General features: G+C 40.6%; 1 protein-coding gene and 1 long non-coding RNA gene across 3 annotated transcripts in view; one reads left to right on the top strand and one right to left on the bottom strand.

The window, feature by feature from the left end:
- WEE2 (WEE2 oocyte meiosis inhibiting kinase) overlaps positions 1 to 7,337 on the top strand; it is a 23,783-nt gene extending 16,446 nt beyond the window's left edge. The window contains exons 6-11 of the mRNA XM_027101697.1: positions 489 to 635; positions 1,301 to 1,408; positions 1,541 to 1,626; positions 2,387 to 2,557; positions 4,173 to 4,315; positions 5,957 to 7,337. Coding sequence (XP_026957498.1) covers positions 489 to 635; positions 1,301 to 1,408; positions 1,541 to 1,626; positions 2,387 to 2,557; positions 4,173 to 4,315; positions 5,957 to 6,113 — 812 coding nt within the window. The 3' untranslated portion in view covers positions 6,114 to 7,337. The remainder of the gene's footprint in view (positions 1 to 488; positions 636 to 1,300; positions 1,409 to 1,540; positions 1,627 to 2,386; positions 2,558 to 4,172; positions 4,316 to 5,956) is intronic.
- Positions 1 to 8,369, bottom strand: part of LOC113618016 (uncharacterized) — a 28,444-nt gene that overhangs the window by 15,664 nt on the left and 4,411 nt on the right. For both annotated transcript variants that reach the window (XR_003431852.1, XR_003431851.1), the window contains exons 2-3: positions 4,165 to 4,247; positions 2,470 to 2,566 (exon numbers count right to left, since the gene is read on the bottom strand). This is a non-coding gene — a long non-coding RNA (uncharacterized LOC113618016). The remainder of the gene's footprint in view (positions 1 to 2,469; positions 2,567 to 4,164; positions 4,248 to 8,369) is intronic.

Below are 8,369 nucleotides of genomic sequence, written 5' to 3'. Positions count from 1 at the left end.
GCAGGCGGACTCTCAACCACTGCGCCACCAGGGAAGCCCTCATGATATATATTTTAATGGAATGAAACTTGAAGCCAATTACATTAAAATTACTAATGGCCTATAATTACTAACTTGATACCAACATGGAATTATTCATCAACACCATAGTAGCTACATGACTAGGCCTGATTGGCCTTCTGGTTAATAACTAGGTAAAACTTTTAAAATGTTAGTTGGGGCATACTCAAAGCAATAGGGCCACATATTGGATACCTAGGATATGGCATTTTCTTTTCCTCTTTAAAGGCCCTTAACTCCTCTTTCCAGTATGTCTGTGGTATAGACAGGGATCAGATCTTATGTTTCAGACTGACACTGAAGCAGTTTATACTTGCTGGACTGCGTTCACTCATGAGGAATTTATTGAATACGTACTATGCTTTCATTTATAAGATTCATACCTTTTCTCTCATTTTGCGGGGCTACTCTCTGTTTTTCTTTCCCAGGTGGGAGCTTGCAAGCTGCTATATCTGAAAATGCAAAGTCTGGCAATCATTTCCAAGAGTGCAAACTCAAAGACATCCTTCTACAGATTTCCCTTGGGCTTAAGTACATCCACAACTCTGGCATGGCACACCTGGACATCAAACCTAGTCAGTACAGCTCTCCTCTGGCCGTATTTAGTTCTTTCCCCACTGTTGTCAGAATCTGTGCCTGCGTGTCTATCAAGTGTCAAAGATGCTGTTTGCTGGCAGAATCCCTTTCATCAGTTCCCCTTTCCCCCTCCCCTGCCCAAATTTCAGTTAAAGAGCTTTAACCATTTCCCCCCGGGCCTAGAGGACAGAGAGTAAGGACTCCCAGATAGTGAAGCAAAAGTATGAAAATAAGTGTTTAATTTACTGCATAGATAAGTGACAGCATATTGGCTGCATCCTGACTTTTTACAGCTAGTGCTCTACTCTTTCTAACTCAGCCCTGATCGAAGTGAGCAGAAATGAATGGTTTAGGCACTCATTAATGTGAAATGTGAGGAAATGTTGTTACTATTCTGTGGTTTTGATTATTTCTTTGTTTTGAGGCCACCAGCCTCTTCAGAGGATGGAGTATGTTTGAGGTTTAAGTTTCACTGAAATAGGTATTATCAATCACTCAGCTGTTTCAGAAGTAGTGTGAGAGATTCCATGGAAGAAAAGAAACCTTGGTAGTCTTGTTACATGCACACAGAAAAGGAGGGTGACTGAAATGTTATTTACAGAAAAGAATCTCGGGTGAAAAAGTTTAGGATTCATTACTTAACGACAATTCTGTATTTTTTCAGGTAACATCTTCATATGTCATAAGATGCAAAGTGACTCTCCAGTAGTCCCAGAAGAGATTGAAAATGAAGCTGATTGGTTTCTCTCTGCCAATGTGATGTATAAAATTGGTGAGTCTGTCTTGTAACCTGATTGGTATACTATTATCCTATAAAATTTATGCTGATGACTCTACTCCATTTATTCCAGTTTTAAGAAAGACATGCTTTTAAAGCACTCTATTTCTTTTTTTCTTTTTTTAGGTGACTTGGGTCATGTGACATCAATAAGCAAGCCCAAAGTGGAAGAGGGAGATAGTCGCTTCCTGGCTAATGAGATTTTGCAAGAGGTATAGATTAGGGAAATGGAGGGTATTTTATAATCCATTGAACATTTTGAGTTTCAAATGAATGTTGACAGTGCAGGAAATGAAAAGTATATATTTATAATTTAAATTTATATTATCCTTTTTCTATCCAGAATGGAGACCAAAGATAGGAGAGAAACTTTTGCAAAAAAAGCGTGGGGAAAGCTGGCTCAAACATGGATTAATCAAAATTTTTACTGTTTTTCGTGAAGGTCCTTTCTACTTCTTAGAATTTTTAAATTTACGGATTTCCTAGTAGAAAGGAAGCTGTTATTGGTTGAACCCATCTTTATCATGCTACTATCCTTTTGATAGCACCTCCAGCTTTGGTCATTGGAATGACCTTCAGTTATTGCTCACCTTCTAAGATGTCTGTGAGTCTGGCCTAGGAAGGATATAACTTTCTACAGGATAAAAATCAGGGGGGAAAAAGAGGAGTCTTTCCTATCTGTGATCAGACAATCTATGCTTCAAGCCTCTTTGAGCCTGAGAGAGCAAAATGGCGCTGAGATTCTGCCTCAGACTCTTTGGGGCAGGGCAGTGCTAATCAAGTGGATTTGTGCCCTGAGATAGACCACTATCTTCCCTAGAGATAGACCACTAACCACAGCAGATATAACCTTGCCCACTGCGTCTGTTTAAGTTCATGTGCATTCAAATGAATCTCTCTTACCAGTTGTGTTTTAGTCTAGACTCCCTTCACTTGGCGAACTAACCGGCCTTCCTGTCTTCTGTTTTGAAGAATTATCAGCACCTTCCTAAAGCAGACATATTTGCCTTGGGATTGACCATTGCAGTGGCTGCGGGAGCAGAGTCATTACCTACCAATGGGGCTGCGTGGCATCACATCCGTGAGGGGAATCTTCCAGACATTCCTCAGGAGCTCTCCAAAGAATTTCACCAACTACTCAAGGTGGTGTCTCTAATGAAATGAAGAGAGGATGGAAATGTCTGTTTTTTAAAAAATGTAATGGCAAGTAGGTGGGAAAAGGGAAATGATGGTGCCATTGACAGCAGGGAAGCATGACTAGGAAGCCCAGAAAAACAGGACAGACTGAAAGGTTCTCTAGGAAACTTAGAGCATATCATGAAAACCTTTTGTTATAGTTTAAAACTCCTATTGTGTTTTTCATTTACCCTCCCTAATAACCCCGTGAGGTGGGCAGATGAGGAAACCAAGACTCAGAGCAGTTCCTTGACTTGTATTTCACTTTCAATAATTGATTGATTCCAGAATCAAACCTGCTCTTAGGCTCCTATGTCAGGGTTTTAACTACAGTCAATGGTAACAGTGATGTTACTCAAAAAACTGAATTTTGCTTGTATAGAGGAAATAGAAGTTACTTTATTGATGGATAACTGACAATCCCACCAGTTATTTGAGCAGAAGAAAGGCATAATGTTAATTTAGGAATCTATGTGTTCCTTGTCCTTAATGATACCTGAGTATGTGAAGGGACAAGGAAAAGAAGGTATTATGTTGAAACAAAGAGAGGTACAAGAATACCTACACTGTCAAGAAGCTAGAATTATACTAGAAAAGCAATGTATATGTAAGACTTACTTCATAGCTTAAGGAACAGGATTGGTTAGAATCCCTAAAATAGCCTTAGAAATATCTGTTCTCTTGGAGATTAAATTTGAGTTTCACAGTTTACCTGAACACTTCTGCTTTCCTGAAAGAAGGCAAACCTTTCCTCACAGTGGTCTTCTGTTCATAGTCTAATCACCTATTTCTATGTGTAAATTGCTCTTAGATTTAGTTGATTCTAACTGAGTACCTCACTGCTGTCCCTGTGCTAGGTAATATGCATATGTGAATTCATTTAATTCTCACAATAGCCCAGAAGGTGAATATCGCTATCCTAAATATAGGAAAGGGAGACTGAGTTTCAGCAAAGGTACGTGATTTGCTCAAGGCTACATAATAAGTGGTGGAGCTGGCTCTGAACGTTGCTCCCCAAATGGAAGGGTCAGTGTTTTCTTCATTATTCAACACTACTAATTTCCATATATTAGGTATCTTCAACTGTATTCCAGTCATTTTAGGCTATACGCATCCTCTACCTGAAGATAAATGCTGTAGGAATACTGTCATGGTGGGATATCCTTAATTAATTTTAAGTGAAAAATGAGCATGTTATGGTAGAAAGTGAGCTGAACTAGCAGTTGGGTAACCCAAGTTTTAGTCTTGGGCCTGTCAATAACTGAGACAAGCCACTTTCTATCTCAGGACCTCAGTTTCTTCCTGCTTAAAATTAAGGCAATTAAGCTGGTTCATCATTCATCCAGCTCTAAAATATGCTACTTAAGGACAACTCAAAGGTATGGATGGCTCATGCTACCAGATAAGGATGATATTCCTCTCCCAGGTGGAGCTAAGTTTTCATTTATTTCTTCCCTTTGCACAAAGGAGAAGCGAGTTTCACAAAATCCACCGGCAGAAGCTGGGTTGGAGTTGGCTTGGGGGGGAGATTTTTCTCAACAGTGAAGGTTCTATTTCCTCCTCTTTGGTCCTACCTCATCAGAACATGATCCACCCCGATCCAGCAGAGAGACCTTCTGCAGCAGCTCTGGCCAAAAGTCGAGTTCTCTGTCCCTCCCTGGGGAAAACAGAAGAGCTTCAGCAACAGTTGAACTTGGAAAAGTTCAAGACAGCCACACTGGAAAGGTAGATTTTGGATGCTGGAGTTGAGAAAGAATCTATTGATGTACTACTCATAGTGACATGACTGGTCTGATGTGTCTTCTCTATGGATTCGAGTGGAATCCAACAGTATGACACAGGGGCCCCTGCCCACAAGGAGGCTAGTAGCATGGGGCCCTTTGTAACAAGGGGCTGGATGCTCCGTGACTAGACGGCTTGAGAGAGAAAATTCCAGTCAATGCAAATGAATACAAGGAAATACAACTGGTAAAGAAAAATTAGCAGGATTCTGAGTGACCAGAGTTTTAAAGTAACTGGTGGATGATCACCTGATATAAGATAACCATAGTTAAAGAGGGAAGATATCTATTAGAAATCCATTAAATCTTGGGGGCAGGCAGATATTCTGTCTTGGCAAATGTTTAGAGAAAGAGGTATTTTTCCAAGCCAAAGGAAGCAGTCCTATTACTTACGCATGTAAGCTTGTATTCATGCATGCATTTATTTATTAACCTATTCCTTCATTTAACAAATTAATTAATTAAATAGGGTGGGCTTGGTATTATAAAGGTCAGGAAGTGGTGTTTGAGCACGGTTCTGAAGGCATTTTAAAGTAATTATTACATACTGTGAACTGTTGAAAACATAAAAGCAGATGAGAAATGGTCCTTGTCTAGAATAAACTTAGAGGTCCAGTTTCTTTTGGCTGCACAACCCATCTTAAAATGATTAGTTTGAAAAGTCCCCCAAATGATTTCGTGGCAATGAGTTGTGGAAGCTCTAACTGAGCCTTTAGTCAGGTAATCCTTCCTAATAAGCAACTCAATAATTTTTTGCTTTTTGAAATTGTCTAGACCAGGGGTTGGCATACTTTTCTGTAAGAACAAGATAGTATTTCACCCTTTGTGGGCCATATGATCTTAGCTGCAACGACTCAACTCTATTGGAGTGATGTGAAAGTGGCCATAGACCATATACAAATGAATGGGAATGGCTGAGTTCCAGTAAGACTTTATTTACAGAAACAGATGGCAGGCCAGATTTGACCCAAGGGCTGCGCTTCGCGGACCCCTGGAGCTTTCCTATATAGCCTCTAGAGTTGTTCTCTTATTTTTCTTTAATTTTAAAGACCATTTATGCCCCAATCAGTAGAATTCAGTAAGCCAAGCCTGCTGTGTGTTGAGGCATGTGTGAAGTAGCCATTTTTTAAGATAATCACAAGAGCCTAATTTTCTATTCCGTGTATAATTCAGTCTTGTTTCTATAAATACTGAAATAAAAAGAAAAATCTCTATCAGTTTTTTTTTCACTTTTTAGAAAATTTTTATTTTAATTTTTTTTAAACATCTTTATTGGAGTGTAATTACTTTACGATGGTGTGTTAGTTTCTGCTTTATAACAAAGTGAATCAGCTATACACATACATATATCCCCATATCTCCTCCCTCTTGCGTCTCCCTCCCTCCCACCCTCCCTATCCCACCCCTTTAGGTGGTCACAAAGCACCGAGCTGATCTCCCTGTGCTATGTGGCTGCTTCCCACTAGCTATCTATTTTACATTTGGTAGTGTATGTATGTCCATGCCACATCTATATCAGTTTTGATCATAAATATTATCTCTAATTTAGGACTAAGTAACGTACATTTTTCCTCTTTAATTCCAGGGAACTGAAAGAAGCCCAGCAGGCCCAGTCCCCCAAGGAATGCCACAGTGTCCCTGGGGTCTCTGGGACCCCCACGGGATCAAGAAGCACCAAACGCCTGGTGGGAGGAAAGAGTGCCAAGTCTTCAAGCTTCACCTGGGGGCAGTCTTCCCCATAAGAACTCCTTTCACACCAACTCACCTTTTATCCCCCAAATAGATACCGACTGTGTCAACCTTCCTCTTGTAAAGGGAGAAACTAACGGACTTGGGTGCCCAAAGATTTCAAAAGCCACTCCTAATTTAGCATTTTCAGCCAAGATCCTACAGCTATCAAGACTTCCTAGCAGCAATGGTCGTAGGTATTATCATTGGTAGCCATTTCTCTTCTCTCTTGCTACATTCCTAACACCACCTGTCAACAGTTCGTTCACTTCTCAGATTTGTTGGTGCGCAACGGGAAAGCATGGACCTCTGAACTGAAAGCAGCCCTTTGTGCAGCCTGTGGGCTATGAGGCTGCCTACCTACCTATCAAGGATCCCAGGGACTCTCCGGGCAAACAGAAAGGAATTCAATTTGGTTTTGAGTTGAGGTAACAGCTTACAAGAAAATGTGCCTGGATTTCAACACTTCCCAGGTTAGATGAATTTATTCCTCAAGGAATTTTCAGCCACTTTGAGCAAGTAGTTTTCCTACTGCATTCTCTGAATGGAGCCAACCCCTTTCTCTGATGTTGTATTTATTAAGTTAATGACTTCACCACCATATGAAGTGGGTAGAAATAAGACTCTACATAACTTCACATTTCTGAGCTGGCTATGAACTTGTGGAACAAAGCCACTGGGTAGAGGGTTCAAGGGAAATTTGATGTGGTTTGTTGTCCCTCAATCTATTTGCTTTGAGCCTCTTGTAACTGTTATAACTGGTTTTGATTCTCTGGTTGTCACCAATTTCTCCTTGATTTTAACAGACGTTGGCTTTGCTTCCTGTGATTTAACTTATTTTATCCAAATCCTTTACTCTGTATATATATTTTTAAAGGACTAGAATGTTTGTAAATAAAGGTTTTTATCTTGTCCAAAGCCAAATATGAGTAAAGCACTCGTCTTTATAAATATGCAACTAACAAAGAATACGAAATTTATGTTGGAAACCATTAGTAGATAGGAGAGAGAATCCAATAGGCTGGTACTAACAGGTCTTGGCTTTAAGGCCCAGCTTCACGGCCCTAAAAGCTAATAATGGCCAAGCTATGATACAAAATAATGTTGGTCGTAAAGGCATTTGAGAACTCCTAGTTGTGTCATATTGATGACGTTAGCCTCTCCATGGCTCGTAGGCTTTTTGGCTGCCTTGTTTTCTCCTTTTCCCTTAATTTTTAAAAGCAAATTAAGAAGTTTTTAAAATTGAATGAATCGGGCTCCCCTGGTGGCGCAGTGGTTGGGAGTCCACCTGACGATGCAGGGGACACGGGTTCGTGCCCCAGTCCGGGAGGATCCCACATGCCGCGGAGCGGCTGGGCCCGTGAGCCATGGCCGCTGGGCCTGTGCGTCTGGAGCCTGTGCTCCGCAACGGGAGAGGCCACAACGGTGAGAGGCCCGCGTACCGCAAAACAAACAAACAAATTGAATAAATCATTGAACAAACCATCACATCATTCTTCTGTTTGGGAGTAGCAATTTCTTCCATGCAATTAAGTGGGGTATAGTGCTCTGTATTGCCCCTTGACATTTAAAAAAATGAGTCTTTATTCAGGTTTTTTTTTCCCCTGTACTCTTATGTATTTTTTTTTAATTTTAATTTTTTTATATTGGAGTATAGTTGATTATTCAGGTTTTAAAACTAAGTTAATTTATCTCTTGCCTCCCTGACACCAGCCACGTCCCTTGTGGTACAGTGCTGCAAGGTCAACCACACTTTACGATTTATAAGCAGGTGTGTTATTAAGAGTATGCAATGTATGGCCCACAATTCTGTGGTTACACTTTTCTTCTCAGGCATTGACAACTACTATTAGGGCCTATGACCCCTTCTCTACTACGTTCCTCAAAGATTGTTCTAGCACCTGAATGGACCCGATGCCAGACTGTTGGTTTCTCTCCATTTCTCTCTGCTGGGCTCCACAGTAGCAGGAAGTCACCAAAAGAGCAGGCAGCTGCACAGACACTGAGTGTGAGAGGGACTGGATCCTCAATGGGTTCGGAATTTAATCCCTTCCATTTCAGTTGGAAGTTGACCCCTGGCCTCAGTGAGAAACTCCATCCTCAGTCATGAAGTTCTGTTTCTTAAACATGAACACTGACGTTAAGGCGCCAACAGACAATCTTGAGTTAAAGAAATCTTATAAAGAAGTACTACTGTGCTTTACTGAGCTCTAACACATCTACCAATTTATAGAAGCTATTTATCTAAAGCTGTAGAAAGATGAACACTG

The sequence above is a fragment of the Aethalodelphis obliquidens genome, unplaced genomic scaffold (genome assembly GCF_003676395.1).
Source record: "Aethalodelphis obliquidens isolate GAN/ISIS:26980383/991018 unplaced genomic scaffold, ASM367639v1 scaffold5, whole genome shotgun sequence".
Taxonomy (NCBI): domain Eukaryota; kingdom Metazoa; phylum Chordata; class Mammalia; order Artiodactyla; family Delphinidae; genus Aethalodelphis; species Aethalodelphis obliquidens.
Note: the sequence above shows the minus strand (reverse complement) of the source record. Positions and strands in the feature narration are given on the sequence as shown.